Source organism: Eupeodes corollae, chromosome 3, assembly GCF_945859685.1.
Source record: "Eupeodes corollae chromosome 3, idEupCoro1.1, whole genome shotgun sequence".
Lineage (NCBI taxonomy): Eukaryota > Metazoa > Arthropoda > Insecta > Diptera > Syrphidae > Eupeodes > Eupeodes corollae.
In genome coordinates, this window is record NC_079149.1 from 100,699,484 (window position 1) to 100,714,596 (window position 15,113).

At 30.2% G+C, this 15,113-nt stretch overlaps 3 protein-coding genes across 3 annotated transcripts; 2 read left to right on the forward strand and 1 right to left on the reverse strand.

The window, feature by feature from the left end:
• Positions 1-9,749: 9,749 nt before the first annotated feature.
• Positions 9,750-10,886, forward strand: LOC129950007 (general transcription factor IIH subunit 5-like). Its single transcript, XM_056061765.1, has 2 exons — positions 9,750-9,911; positions 10,700-10,886. Exons 1-2 carry the CDS (start codon positions 9,877-9,879, stop codon positions 10,884-10,886), a joined length of 222 nt encoding a protein of 73 aa, XP_055917740.1. The 5' UTR covers positions 9,750-9,876.
• LOC129950005 (meiotic nuclear division protein 1 homolog) lies at positions 9,913-10,699 on the reverse strand. The gene is made up of 3 exons (XM_056061763.1): positions 10,442-10,699; positions 10,131-10,383; positions 9,913-10,068 (listed from the first exon to the last, which is right to left on the reverse strand). The coding sequence occupies exons 1-3, from the start codon at positions 10,666-10,668 to the stop codon at positions 9,928-9,930; spliced, it is 621 nt and encodes a 206-aa protein (XP_055917738.1). The 5' UTR covers positions 10,669-10,699; the 3' UTR covers positions 9,913-9,927.
• Positions 10,887-10,924: 38 nt separating the features above from the next.
• Positions 10,925-11,462, forward strand: LOC129950006 (zinc finger HIT domain-containing protein 1-like). The gene has a single exon (XM_056061764.1). The coding sequence runs from the start codon at positions 10,925-10,927 to the stop codon at positions 11,384-11,386; it is 462 nt and encodes a 153-aa protein (XP_055917739.1). The 3' UTR covers positions 11,387-11,462.
• Positions 11,463-15,113: the final 3,651 nt, after the last annotated feature.

Here is a 15,113-nt window from a genome sequence, read left to right on the forward strand (position 1 = left end):
AACCTACAAGCAAAAACAAAACATAAATAGTTCGAAAATTGCCCATTTTGAAAAATTGGAATACTAATTTTTGCCTCAGTTATTGTTTTGAGTCTCAGTTATTGAAAATCGTTAAAATACTCATATTAAAATTGATTTCAATAACCAGGGGAACAATCTATCAGTAATTCTTTTTTCCAAAAATGCAAAAACCACACAGGCTGGCACACTCAAAAGATTTCCCCTGAGGCACTCAGAAACTAAACCATACTCACTGTACCAGGCGATCATGCTGACGAATAGGTATATGTTATATTTTTTTTCTTTGAATATTGTGAGAAATGTGACAAATTGTTCTTTTCTTTTTTGTTTTCCTTCTTAAACGTGTAAGGTTTAATTTTTTGCTCCTGAAATACCACTGTTCTGAAATGCGATTGTGATTGTGTAACTCTTTGAGTGTACCATTAATACAGTGCTGTCGATAGTAGTTACAAATACGATGGTGGCGACAAACAAATTCAAACTTCCCAGCATATTTGTATTTTTGACGCGAAATAGATTGTTTTAAAAGTTTCATTATTTGTAATCAGGGTGAGGAAAAAATGTTTTTAGTTTTAGAACTAAGCAAAACCATAGTCTATAAAGTACTACCTGATGTAAGACATATTTCTATTAAAACTATGTATTTACAAATATGAATAGTTAAAAATTAAAATCAGGGCTAACTCCTCGCAGTTCAAATTAAGCATTACAATTAGTGTTAAAGTAGATGAAACACATTTGAATTTGATAATCTTCTATGGTAAAAAGTTCTTCTATTGTGAATTTCAATACCACTTCTCCCTAATTTGTCTCCCTTTTCGTGTTTTCTTTCATTGAAACTTCCAATACAATCACACTAGCACTTCTTTTTCCTTGCGTCTGTTTTTTCACATAAAACTTTTCTTATACCGTTAGACATTGAGCGGAAAATAGATATGGTCAGTCCTTGATCAGTGCTGGCCATCTTGGAAACAAAGTTGGGCAATAAATTCAAACTTTTTAAACGAAATTAATTTGTTTGTATGATTAAGTTATTAGCTTCTAGTAAATTTCTTTGACATTAAGTAAAAAGTGAAAAAAATACTTATTAAATTTTTTGGTTAGGTGTACTGGCCTTTGTTTATTATTTAGTCATAACAATTTGTGTCCAGAACAACTGCTAAATAGATTGTCTAATAGTTTAGTATTTAGTTAGTAGGACAGAAAAATTCAAATTTGCTTTGATATAATCGTCTCAAGTTTATTGAGACTGTGTGACTATTTTCTGACTTAAGTCTCCTTTGCCTAAAGTCAAAGATTTGTAAATTAGGAAAGTAGAAGAAAAAGTACGAAATTGAAAAAGGCCTTTTTGTAGGGATATTGTATTTACAACAAAACAAATTAAGTACAAAACATGTAATGGTTGTTCTTTTGTTGGTAAAAGCAAATTTTTTATTGCTCATGACCATTCTCAGCTTCTTACTACCATTACAACACTTGTACTTGTCTTCAGTAATTATTATTTTTCAATCTTCAACTAAACCTACCTATTTCAAAAAACTAAAACAGAAATATTCGTTACCCATCACTACTTCTTCGACCTCCAAAACTGATCAAGAAGTGATCATATCTACTCTTCTCAATCTTTCTTAGTGTTAGTATTAATATTGGTGGAAAGCAAAAGAAGGAAATAGAAAAAAACACTATTGACTAAATACATACTATGACAGGAATAAAAACAATATACGAGTAAGTGATTCCATGTTAACATGATCGCCTGGTACATCAAATAAAATCAATTACTTTTGTTAGCATGCCAAAATATTTTTCTGTGACTTTTTGAAAGTTGTAGTTGGTTTCATTTACCAGGCGAACATGGAAGCAAGCAGGTATTCTCCATCCTCAATAATTATTCTCTTTTCCAAATAGACAACAAAAACAACTAGCTTATATGAATTTTGTCAAAAAGTGTGCCAGTGTTGTTTTTCCTTTCCTTTTTGTGTTCCGTCTTCAGTGTGCTTCTTAAAGTGTTGGTGTTCCTTCAGTACAGTGCTGTCGATAGTGCTGATAACTACATTGTTACCAAAAGAATGAACTACGACACATTCCGATGGAATCGAGCATCAAATTCTCGTATGACGCAAAATAAATCTTTTTATAATTTTGTTTAAAAGTATCTTGACTTTATCTAAATAATACTTTTAATTTGAAAAAAAAACAGTTTGTTTTATAATAATCGTGCCGAGTTAAATATTATTTATAAAATACAAAGACAAAAATTCGTGTTGAAAATTTTTGCACAAACTATAAATTGCAATCAATTGCTCGGAATTCACATAATGCATTAAAATAAAATACACATTAACAATTTATAATTTCTGCTTATATTTTACTAAGACCCCCAACTCCTCTTGCATTTCTACAGAAACTTAAATTTGTTTGATGTTCTAAGCGATCATGCTGACAACTAGGTATTTTTATTTTTGCTAAAAATTTGTTATTTGTCAATTCTTAATTTGTCTTCTTTTTTGTGTTTTCTTTCATTGTAATCCAACAGAAACAAAACTTACCCAGTCCTTTCTTCTATCTGTTTCCACTTTCTCAAGAAACTGTTATTTAATCGCAATACATTGAAAAGAGTAGACGTTGTAACTCCTTGATCAGTGCTGGCGATAGTATTGGGCAACAAATTAAAACTTTTATAACGAAATTGCTTTTTTTTATTTAAGCAATTCTGACAAGATATGAAAATAAATAAAGTAAACGAAAAAGTTAAGAATTGAAAAAGGTTCACGTATTTATAGCAAAATAATTTAAATACAAAAAAATGTAATGGTTGCACTGTTGTTGGAAAAAACATAAGTCTTTATTGCTCATCACCACTTTTAACTTCATTTACAATAAAAGATTGAAACAAAAAGTAATTATGTTCCAATTTCTTCCAACCAGAAACTTCTATACTTTCAAAATAAACTCACCCATTTCAAGGGCAACGAATTCAGTGGATTTTCGTTACCCATCACTACATGGTATGATGGATTTATGAGACTGATTTAATGTCGCAAATTAGTTTCACTTACCAGGCGAACATGTCCGCCAGCAGGTATTCTTAATACATCAGTAATTTTTTATTTCAAATAGAAAACACAATCAAATAGTTTATATGGATTTTATTAAAAAATGTGCCAGCGTTTTTGTTCGTTTCCTTTTTATATTTCTTCTTAAACTATGCTTCGTTAGGTTTTTTGTTGGTCCTTCAGTACAGTGCTGTCGAAAGTCGTAATAACTAAAATAAAATAATTTTTATCAAAAGGATGAACTACGAAATATTCCGCTGGTTTCGGTTAACAAATTATAACTAATGACGCAGAATTATTTTGTTTATAAGCATCTTGGCTGGATGTGGATAAATAATATTAATAATTTGGAAATAGTCTTTTTTTAATAAAGAGCGTGCCAAATAAAATATTATTAATATAGGTTGCAATAAAATACATAGACAAAAAGTTCGTGTTGCAAAATTTTGCTGGATAACAGTTGATAGGAGATATGTTTCTATTCAAATTATGTATTTAAAATAATATGATGTGAATTCATTCAAAACTGCAATCAATTGCTCGGAATTCAATTTATATATTTATTTAAATTATTTCTCAACTAAATCGAACACACTTACAATCGAGTTTGTTATCAAATTTGTTATGTCATTTGCTTATATTTTTTCTTATAAGACCCAACTCTTCAGGAGTTCTTCAGTGACTTAATTTTGTTTGATGTACTAAGCGATCATGCTAAGAAGTAAGTATATTTTTCTTGTTGAAAATTTGCTAGTTCTCAATTCTTAATCTTTCTCCTTTTTCGTATTTTCGCTCATTAAAACATCCAATACAATAAAACTTACCAATACTTTCTCCTATTTGTTTTCACTCTCTCATGAAACTCTAATTAAACCGTAAACCATTAAAAAGATCAGATGTTCTTACTCCTTGATCAGTGCTGGCGATCAAGAAAATCGTGGTGAGCAATAAATTAAAACTCTTATAAGGAAATTGCCTTTTTTATGTTTAAGCGATTCTGAAATATTTGAAAATAAATTAAGAAGAAGAAAAAGTAAGAAATTGAAAAAGTAAGAAATTGAAAAAGGTGCGAGTATTTACAACAAAATAACCTTAGAACAAAACGAATTTAATGGTTCATCTTTTGTTGGTTAAAGCGAATTATTTATTGCTCATCATCATTTCTTTCGGCTTCATTCTACCATTATGACAAAAAACTAGTACTTGCTATCAGTAGTAATTATGTTTCAATCTTAAACTAAACCTACCCATTTCAAAAAACGAAAACAAACATTTTCGTTACCCATCACTATACCTCGATTTCCAAAACTGATCAAGAAGTGATAATATCTACTCTTCTCAATCTTTCTTAGTGTTAGTATTAACATTGGTGGAAAGCAAAAGAAGAAAATAACAAAAAACAGAAAACAACACTATATATTGACTTAACACATACTATGGCAGAATTAAATACTATATACGAGTAAGTACGTCCATTTCAACATGATCGCCTGGTACATCAAATAAAACCGATTATTTTTGTTTGCATAAAATTGTCACCCTACCAATAACAATAAAGAGGGGATCGGGGACAGCTAGAAATTGAAAAAAAAAAAACATTCAGTTCCACAATTGGTGCAAAATATAGATGATAATATTTGTGTCTGACTTATTGTAGTAAAATTGGTTTCATTTACCAGGAGAACATGCCCGCCAGCAGGTATTCTTAATACATCAATATTTATTATCTTTTCTAAATAGACAACAAAAACAACTTACTTATATATGTATGAATTTTGTAAAAAAGTGTGCCAGTATTGTTTTTCCTTTCTTTTTTGTATTCCTTCTTAATTGTGCTTCTTAAAGCTTTGTTGTTCCTTCAGTACAGTGCTGTCGACTGTGGTCATAACTAAATTTTTACCAAAATGTAATTATTATATATTCTGCTTGTATCGAGCAATTCTCGTTAATGACGCAAAATAAATCTTTGTTGACTGACCTGAACGCATATTTATAATTTGCAAAAAGTATTTCTATTTGGTTTGAAACAAACTTCAGAAACCAAAAGTTAGTATTGCATAATTTTGCACGATAACACCTGATGTGAGGCGCGTTTCTATTCAAATTATGTATTTAAAATAATATGACATCAAAGCATTCAATAATTGCAATCAGTTGTTCGGAATTCAAAAAACACAAAAAATTATTTTTCAACTATATCGAACACATTTACAATTTATATTTTTAGTTATGTCATCTGTTTACGTCTACATCTACGTCTCAGGCATTTTTTCAGAAAATAAATTTTGTTTGACGTACAAAGCGATCATCCTGACAAGTAGGTATATTTTTCTGTTACAAATTTGCTATTTGCAAATCATTAATTTGTCTCCCTTTTTAACTTCCCATAGGAAGTTATTGTAATGGGTCCGATTTGTCAAATTGAAAATTTTGACATTTCTCGACGTTTCAAGGTCCCTAGAGTCGAAATAAAAGATTTTTAGAAAGATGTCTGTGCGTGCGTGTGTACGTACGTTTGTACGTCCGTACGTCCGTTCGCGACGTTTTTTTCGTCGTCCATAGCTCAAGAACCAGAAGAGATATCGACTTCAAATAAATTTTGTTATACAGATAATAAGGCAGAAAGATGCAGGAAGGGCTCTCAAGAAACATGCGTGGGTGGTTTTTTTATCATAGCAGTTTGAAAAAAAGGTGAAAATTTTGGTTAACCCTAAATATCTTACGAACCAAAAACGCTAGAGACTTGAATTAAATTTTATATAATATATTGTAACGTGATACCAAACAGGTATATTTTTTGAAAAAAAATAATATAACGGTTTTTTTTATAAATCAATAAAACTGAAAAAAAAAAATTTGTCACCTCCAAAATTTTACGACTGAAATATGATTTCATCTCTAAAACAATTTTGTGCAACGAAGAATAATGTTTTTGACATCTGATAAAATTTTGAGAAAAATCTAATTGACAGTTTTTTTTTACAAAAAATAAAAACCTAAAAAAAAATGTATAAAAGTTGTTAAAAATTGATTTTCGACTCAAATGTCTTTTCAAAACTTTGAGATATTGGCTTTAATTTACTTTTATCTTTCAAAACATCTTGTTGTCAACATTCAGTTAAAATTTGAAAAAAATCTATTTGACAGTTTTTGTACAAAAAATTAAAAACCGAAAAAAAATTAACAAAAGTTGGTAAAAAATGATTTTCGACTCAAATATCTTTTAAAAACTTTTAGATAATAGGTTCTAACTAATTTTTTCTTATAAGAAATATTGTTTTCAACATTAGGACAAATTTTGAGAAAAATTGAATTGACAGTTTTTTTACAAAAAATAAAAACCTGAAAAAAAATGTATAAAAGTTGGTGAAAATTGATTTTTGACTCAAATATCTCTTCTAAAATTTTAAATATTGGCTTCAAACTAATTTTATCTTATAAGAAATATTGTTTTCAACATTTGGTAAATTTTTTAAAAAATTCGAATTGACAGTTTTCTTACAAAAAATAAAACTCTAAAAAAAAACAATACCTACTAAAACTTGGTAAAAATTTACTTTCGGCTCAATAGCTTTTCAAAAATTAAAAATATTGGCTTCAAACTTATTTTATTTCAGAGAAAATATTGTTTTCGATATTAAGTAATTTTTATATAAAAATCCAACAGTCCGTTTTTTTCATAAAAAATACATATAGACAAACTTTTAAGCAAGACAAATTGACAGACGAGATGGGAAGTTATCAGTGTGGGTCGCATCCCAGCCTCTTTTTATGTTTTCTTTCAATACAATTACACTAACAACTGCTTTTTCTATTTGTCTGCTTTTTTCACATAAAATGTTAATTATACCGTAAGACATTGAGAAAAAGAGTATATATGGTCAGTTTTTGATCAGTGTTGGCGATCTTGGAAACAGTGTTGGGCAAGAAATTAAAACTTTTTAAACGAAATTTCCGTTTTTTTTTAACTTCCCATAGGAAGTTATTTAATAGGTCTGATTTTTCAAATTGAAAATTTTGTCATTTCTCGACGTTTCAATATCCCTAGAGTCGAAATAAAAGATTTTTAGAAAGATGTATGTGCGCGCGTGTTTACGTACGTCCGTACGTTCGCGACGTTTTTTTCGTCGTCCATATCTCAAGAACCAGAAGAGATATCGATTTCAAATAAGTTTTGTTATACAGATAATAAGGAAGAAAGATGCAGGAAGGGCTCTCAAGAAAATTGCGTGGGTGGTTTTTTTACCATAGCAGTTTGAAAAAAAGTGAAAATTTTGGTTAGCCCTAAATATCTTACGAACCAAAAACGATAGAGACTTTAATTAAATTGTATATAGTATATTGTAACGTCTTATCAAAGTAGTATATTTTTTGACAAAAAAAAATCATTTCAAAAAAAAGTGTCACCACCAAAATTTTACGACTAAAATATGATTTCATCTCCAAAACAACTTTGTGCAACGAAGAATAATGTTTTCGACATCTGATAAAATTTTGAAACAAATCGAATTGACAGTTTTTGCACAAACAATTAAAAACCTAAACAAAATTTAACAAAAAGTTTGTAAAAATTGATTTTCTAATCAAATATCTTTTCAAAAACTTGAAATTTGGCCTTCAAACTAATTTTATCTTATAAGAAATATTATTTTCAAAATTCGATACAATTTTGAAAAAAATCGAATTGACAATTTTTTTTTACAAAAAATAAAACTCTAAAAAAACAATACTAAAACTTGGTAAAAATTTACTTTCGGCTCAATAGCTTTTCAAAAGTTAAAAATATTGGCTTCAAACTAATTTTATTTCACAGAAAATATTGTTTTCGATATTCAGTAATTTTTATATAAAAATCCAACAGCCTTTTTTTAATAAAAGATAAATCTACAAAAAATAGTACGCAAATTTGGTAAAAATTGATACGAGTACATATAGACAAACTTTTTAGCAAGACAAATCGCAGACGAGATGGGAAGTTATCACTGTGGGTCGCATCCCAGCCTCTTTTTTATGTTATGACCCACACATTTTCAACAATTCGGAAATCGAAATAAATTCAAATCATCTGGTTCCAACCATTGCTCTCAAAATGGCTAAGAGTGCAAATTTATATTGCAGGCATCACTTTTGCAGGTTTCCATTTAAAAATTGATATTTTGTGGCGCATGGAGCACTATAATTGGTTTTTTGCCATTATATTAGAATACATCTGTGTACGTTTTGTTGTTGTAGAGCTGTCAAATTATCAGCTACACATTTTTTAAAAACTTTATTAGTATTAGGGGTAAATCTCCTGAAAAATCCAGATCTGCAGGTTTGATCGGAATCAAAAAATAAATCAGGTGACAGATCTAGATCAAAAAAAACATTACTTTTTCTCACCCATGAAAAACCCAATTTAATTTATCTCAAAAAATATGAATCCTACTTTTTTTCTTGCGATGTGCACTTCCTAAAATCTTTTGACAAATATCAGGGTTTATCAGAATGTACAAAGTTTTGTAAATGTATTAATTATGACATTAGGAATGTTGTACTAATAAAATATTAACTGCAATCGCATAAAAGTATTGGCTGTCACTTTTTACATTGAAAAATTAGTAAAAATCAATATTGCAATTTGGATTGCTGTCAGAATAATTCCTTTTGTCCTGAATTCCGAAAAGACTACAACATTTTTTTAAATTCTTTAAATTGGAAAACAATTCGTTCAAAAAGTAGTTCGATTAAGTTCTATTATGAAACTTCAAAAATTAAATCTATTTAACATCTAATAATCTTATGTAGAAACGGTTCCGAGTTCTCAAACAAAGTTTTATAGAAAAGTATTACTAGGATCTTTGTATGTTAAACCAATTTTAAGTTCAGATTTAGCTCTATCAGGAGATACAACTTCAACCTGATTACCTTATTGTGTCTTTCACTCGAAAAAAAAAATAATGTTTGAAATCTCACACATTTGACAGCTTAAATTTACTTAAATTTCAAAGATTAAATAAAGTTGAAAATGTGATTTCATTCATTAATTAGTTCAGGTAACTTCATCGAGTTTGAATTATCTCTTAGCTGCCCAAGAAACCGATTGGATAAGGATAACAAGTCGTATCACGGCACCCAGTGGCCATCATTTTAAAAGAAAACTGCAGGAACTCATTTATTTTGTACTTTTTTGTGTCCAAGAAAAAAATTAGGTTCAGATTTTGTTCTCTGTTTCAATAACAGAGGCGGAAAATATATGGAGATCAATTTCCTGAACATGCCCATTTTTCGAACTGTCAGTTCTGAATTCGAAGTGAAATCTTATTCGGGTGAAACTCTTTATAGCTTTTGACATTCCTGGGGAACAAAATAATTACGTGTGAAATCCAGCAATCAAAATGACTTAACTACTATAAAAGGCTCTTGTATTAGAGTACATTTAAGTCGTTCATACTTAACTAAGGAGAAAAATATAGTTAAAACTTACATAAATCCTAGACCTTTTAGCGAAACGTCAAAAAAAAAATCACTTATTTCCACATTATAAGGGCACCCTGTTAAAATTTGAAAGAATAAGGCAAAGCGCCCTCTACAAGAAAATAGATGTACTTGTGCACATTGTATGTCAAGAAGCTGTCAAAAATATGTCTACCATCCCTGGAATTGAGTGTTTTTTTGAAGTTTAGCAAAATTAAAATTTGTTTTTTCTTGAATTGAGTTGAAAAGTAAAGAATCTAAACTCACCTTCTCTGATACTATCGGCAATTAGCATTAATTTCTGTTTTTGTTTTAAAAACAAAATAATGAAATATATTGAATAATGGTAAATGTTATGAAAGGTGTTCTTGTTCAGTGGTAAGTAAAATAAGTTTTATTCATGTAGATAATCTAAATCGTCTGGTATTCCAAATCCCTTGTCCAGTTCCTTGTCCTCTTTGCCAAACTTATTTTTGCACCATGATTTTATGTAGAAAATGTTATCGGTCCATCGATTAGCGGCTTCAAGTAGTTTCTAAAATCAGTGAAAATTTTATGTTTATAGGTTTCAAAGATTGGTGACTTTTAAAAACTTACTTTTATTTCGTCTTCTTTTGCCGCCAGAACTTCTGGATCATTCTCTCCCAAACTATTTAGTTCCTTCTCTAAGTCGGTTTTTTCAACTTTCAAGAGCGTCACTTCGTTTTGGATTCTTGTGACTTCGTCAATGTTTTCTAAGGCTTCTGTAGACTTTTTCAGCGAGTCCTCGAGTTCTTTTATTCTTAGGTCAGCCTTTTCATTCACCGCCTCCACTTCTCGAATTTTTTTTCTCAAATCATTGATGGATTTTCTGTAAGGAGAAAATGCAATTAATTGTGATTGTAAAAGATTTACATTAAGTATATTACTTTGGAAAAGCCCAATAATAAACACTTGTTCCAATTTTCTCTGAATCTATGATTCCATCATCAGCTAGCTCCGTCAACACTCCCTTGACCGACTGCTGTACAATACCTTTCTCTTTAGGAGCAATTTTCTCCAAATCTTTCAATTGAAAAACGTCCTGTGACTCGTGGAAAAGTTCAAGCATTTTCGTGCGCTTCTCCTCAGCAGACAGAGGTTTCTTCTTTGACATTTTTGAAACCTCTTTTTTTTTGTTCTTTCAGCGATCCTGCAATGAAACAATTTCTTCTTCACTTGGACGAAAAACTTGCTCTAGGAAGAAAATTCATAATTCAAGATCTAGACGAAGGTCATTTATTTATATCAACAGACATCGTTGAAACTCTACAGGCTCGTGTTGACGATTTAATGGACAAAATCAGTTTCCCATTGCATGAAAAGGATCCATAAATTAACAACAACTAAAAATACAATAAAAACTTTAAAAGATGACAGGACGTGAATCGAATAGAATTAAGGATGCAGATAAAAAGCGTGTTCTTGATGAGGCTGCTAGAGAACGACGTGCCCGGAAAGCTCTCGAAGCCTTGGAGCAGGATAATTTCCACGAAGATCCACATGCCGACTTGGTTATGTCCAAGAAACTACCGAAATTCCAAGACAGCCTCAAAAGTACGAAGGAAAAGAAACCTAAACGTAAAACTTTGGAATCCAAAGCAAAATATAAAAAATCACTACAACAGCTTTTGGAGGAAGAGAAACAATTGAGACCAGAAGGACCAAATTGGTTTACGGCACAAGCCAAGCCTTCCAAATATCCACCTAGACACTTTTGTGCAGTTTGTGGAGTATTTTCCAAGTACAGTTGTACCGCATGTGGCACAAGATACTGTTCCATTCGTTGTCTGCACACTCATCAGGAAACGCGTTGTCTCAAATGGACTGCGTAGAAATTAGAATGTAAATTATATAAAAACTTTAAGATATTAAATGATTTTTTTTTAAACTCAACGTCCTTAAAATAAAGTGTCTTTGTTTTAATCTTAATTTTGTGAGCCTCAGCACTTGGGACAGGATATTACAATAGAACGACATACCTTTGCCAATTGGGTTTTGATAAATACGACTTTTGAATGGCATAGTTTGGGAGAAGGATTGAGGAAGTGTACCTATAGGATCGAAGAATTGAACATCAAATTATGATTGCCACAGAGCTGTTAATTTTATTCGTACCTATTGGATGTTATAGGCAAGAGAAACGTATAAAAGATCTTGGAAAATGGACGGAGCTCATTCTGATAACAACAAAAGATCTAATTCTTCAAAAACAACCTTTAAAGTCGTTGAAGCGGTTCTCTAAACAATAATGTCTGCAATAAAATAAATCCCATTTAATACAAATATTAAAACATGTTTCTTGTTTACCAAATAAGAAATAATTTTGAGAATTTATTCAAGTAGTAATAATTGAAAAAATGTTACTTTTCATAAATTTGTATTCAAATAATTGGAAATAAAATTATTTCAAAAATCAAAACAAACAAAACCAGTATGACATTTATGTCAATTTTAGAACTGTTTCTTTACTTTATAAAATTACTAGTGCTATTTTCTACGATTTTGTAAGTGGAGTTCTGTTCAAAGTTCCTTGCAAAAGCTTAAGTTACTTTCTAGCTAAAGTTTGACTTTAATTTATAAGGTAGTTGGTGACTAATGATTTAAGAAAGATTTAATTCCTATGTCAGTAATGAATTTAATTTTGTATCTCGTAAGTCATGACTTAAATTTTTATACTCATAAGTTACTTACGAATTACATTTTGTTCTAATTCATAACTCAATAACGAATTTATAAATTCTTTGTTTTTTTTTATTCACAAGTCATCTACAGACTCAAGACATAATTATGTTTTAACTTTATTGAAACGTTGGGAAAGTTCATTTGGCTTTTCAGTTTTTTGTGACAAATCTTACAGAATCAACAAACCAGGATGAAAATATAAGCTTAAGTCATCGCAGGTATTAATTTTCAATTTGTTGAATATAGGGCTATAGGGGTTATAAATATTAATCAAAGTCATAAGACGCTTACAAAAATCCAAAATGCTTTGGCTATCAGAAAGTATTGAACTGTGAAAGTGAATGATTTGTTTACAAAAAAGTAACTTTTTTGGATTGAAAGGAAAACGAAAATAAAAAGAAAAACGTCATCTAAATCAAAAGAAAATTGTTCAGCATTTAATAAACCAAAGTTTTTCTTTTTTTTTCTGTCTAACGCTTTCAGCTATTTGTCAGAAAACTACATAAATACTCGATTCGCCATATGGTTTAAATTTAAAACATGAATTATTTATCTCATAAATTTTTATCGGATTTCTCAAGCAAGTTAAGCACTATTTACATAAGCACTACCAACAAATGAAAGAATATTTGTCCATTTTGACATTTCTTTCACATGAGAGTTTTTAATTCATCGCACAGCCGGACACCAGTCACCACCGAAACCAAAACAAGAATTGTTTTTTAGGTGAAGTACAACCGATTATTTTATTCGTTGCGAGTTTGAATAATGTGGAACTCGATTAAAGTTTGACAGTTCGTATCAACTACAATTTTTTTCGCTACGAATAAATTTGTTTTCTTAAATTTATTAATATATGATATTGAAAAGTAATAGTATGCATCATAAATCAAATAGAAACTATATTGATATCGTTTTGTTGAGAATTTCTGTGGAAATATGTCTTCAAATGTAAATAAAATTCACATTTTGTAATTCATTTGTCGTTTTGTGTTCGCGCTCATGTGAATGCTGCTTTAGAGCATATTGATTTTTAACTTTATTCATTTTGTAATTTGAAGTTATAAAAACAATTTTTGTAATTTTTTATAGTGGTAGTTTGACAGGTTGTCAATGACCGCATTCATTAAGCTGGACCTATAGTCATGAGAAGCAGTTGGCATGACAAGAATAACTCTTGGAGGATTTGTCAATTGATCGCAAGAGGTAGTATTAAAATAAAATGTAATGTTCCCAAAACACGTGTTAAAATTAATACATAATATTTAACCCGCCAACGGTGACATAAATTTAACTTAAATCCTTTAACTTACGAGTACATCTCAGGGACCGTGCTTTTGAACGAAATTTTGTTTCTAATCATTCGTTTAAAAGTAGATGCTTTTATTTTTAAAAATTGTTCTTTGTCTAGTTGCCGGCATACATCATACTATTAATAATTAAGATAGAAAAAATTATCAAAAAGTTCGTGTCTCCAAAAAACTAGCGGTACACATCTTTCCATAGAGAATTTTTAAGATGTAGAGCAAGGCCGTAGGTGTGTTGTACCTACACAGAACAAAAAACTGAACAATCACTCAAAGCTTCAAAGTTATACCCTATTCAGAACGAGAAAAAAAACATGTTCTTACAAAAGAACTAAAAGCTTGGTGAAAAACATCAGTTTTTCAATTCATATTATTTTCCAAAACACAAGTTTTTGTGAAAATCAACCAAAAGGTATATCGATAGATATTCTGAATGGACAAATTTACAGTTAACATGAAGCTGTCAAAAATAAAAAAAAATCAATCAAATTAATCATGTCATTATTAATAGAGTTCGGCACCAATCTCTCTCATCAAAAATACATGCTTTTGGTATTAATGAGTTACTTGTTCTTTGGTTTAGAAAATATCTTTATAATTCAATACAAGTTGTATTGGATAGTTTCAAATTTAAAAAACATAAAATAAATGCTGGTATCCCTTAGGGCTCGTTTGGTTTCCGACTGTCTTCCTTGTACAAACAATTACTAATAATTCTAATCCATTGAACTATTTCGCTAGTGACAGTAACTTAAGCTTTTCATATTTGTTTCTAGATTCACATCCTTGTCCTTCACATGTGAAATTTCAACGGCAGCGTATGATAAGCTCATTGAATTCCGATCTCGACAGCACTGTCCAATAGGAAACTAAGCACCGTGTTGACTTTAATGCTTCAAAAACTCAATGCTTTCTCTTGTCTTTAAAGCGTAAACCACCACCGATGTCACTATCCATGATTGGCACTTGCATCAAGGAAAATATTCAACTTAAATAAAACTCGGATATTTGGACAGTTGACCCTAGAACAAAATAAGTGTCTTAGATAGGGTCAAAAAAGAGCTTCGAAAATGATAGGCGATAGAACTATAACCGAAACATTTTTATCAACTAAACACCGCCGCAATGTTTCATGCCTTTCGTTGCTTTACAGGTTCCTACAAAAAATGTTCCTTCGAATTAGGCAGTTGCACTCCCCCCATCAAACAATTCAGCAGTAATACGTTCACATCCAAGATTGCTCATCAGTTTACCCTTGAGCTTAATTTAAGACGTACTGATAAGTATAGAGACTTTTGTTACCACTCATCAAGAATGTGGAAAACTTCACCGAACTCTGTTTTTAACTTCAATTTAAAAATTAAAAATTTTATGGCCATTGTGCATCGGTATCTCCTCTTAAATCTTACCCTTTTTCCTAACACTCGCACTGTTTAGGGTATTAATAACCCCTTGAATGAAAAAAAATACATTTTTGTACTCTTTAAATAAATTAAATTGGGTGGCACAACAGTTCGTTGTGAACCAGAGCCTAGTGACTTACAACTCTCAACCATTCCTGTGTGCGAGT

Bases quoted from the DNA above. Each gene is read 5' to 3' on its own strand.
- LOC129950005 (XM_056061763.1), bottom strand. From the start codon at position 10,668: ATGTCAAAGAAGAAACCTCTGTCTGCTGAGGAGAAGCGCACGAAAATG. The intron at 10,384-10,441 runs GTAATATACTTA...TTCTCCTTACAG, and splicing joins TATTATTGGGCTTTTCCAAA to AAAATCCATCAATGATTTGA. The intron at 10,069-10,130 runs GTAAGTTTTTAA...CACTGATTTTAG, and splicing joins CAAAAGAAGACGAAATAAAA to AAACTACTTGAAGCCGCTAA.
- LOC129950006 (XM_056061764.1), top strand. From the start codon at position 10,925: ATGACAGGACGTGAATCGAATAGAATTAAGGATGCAGATAAAAAGCGT.
- LOC129950007 (XM_056061765.1), top strand. From the start codon at position 9,877: ATGGTAAATGTTATGAAAGGTGTTCTTGTTCAGTG. The intron at 9,912-10,699 runs GTAAGTAAAATA...TTGTTCTTTCAG, and splicing joins AAAGGTGTTCTTGTTCAGTG to CGATCCTGCAATGAAACAAT.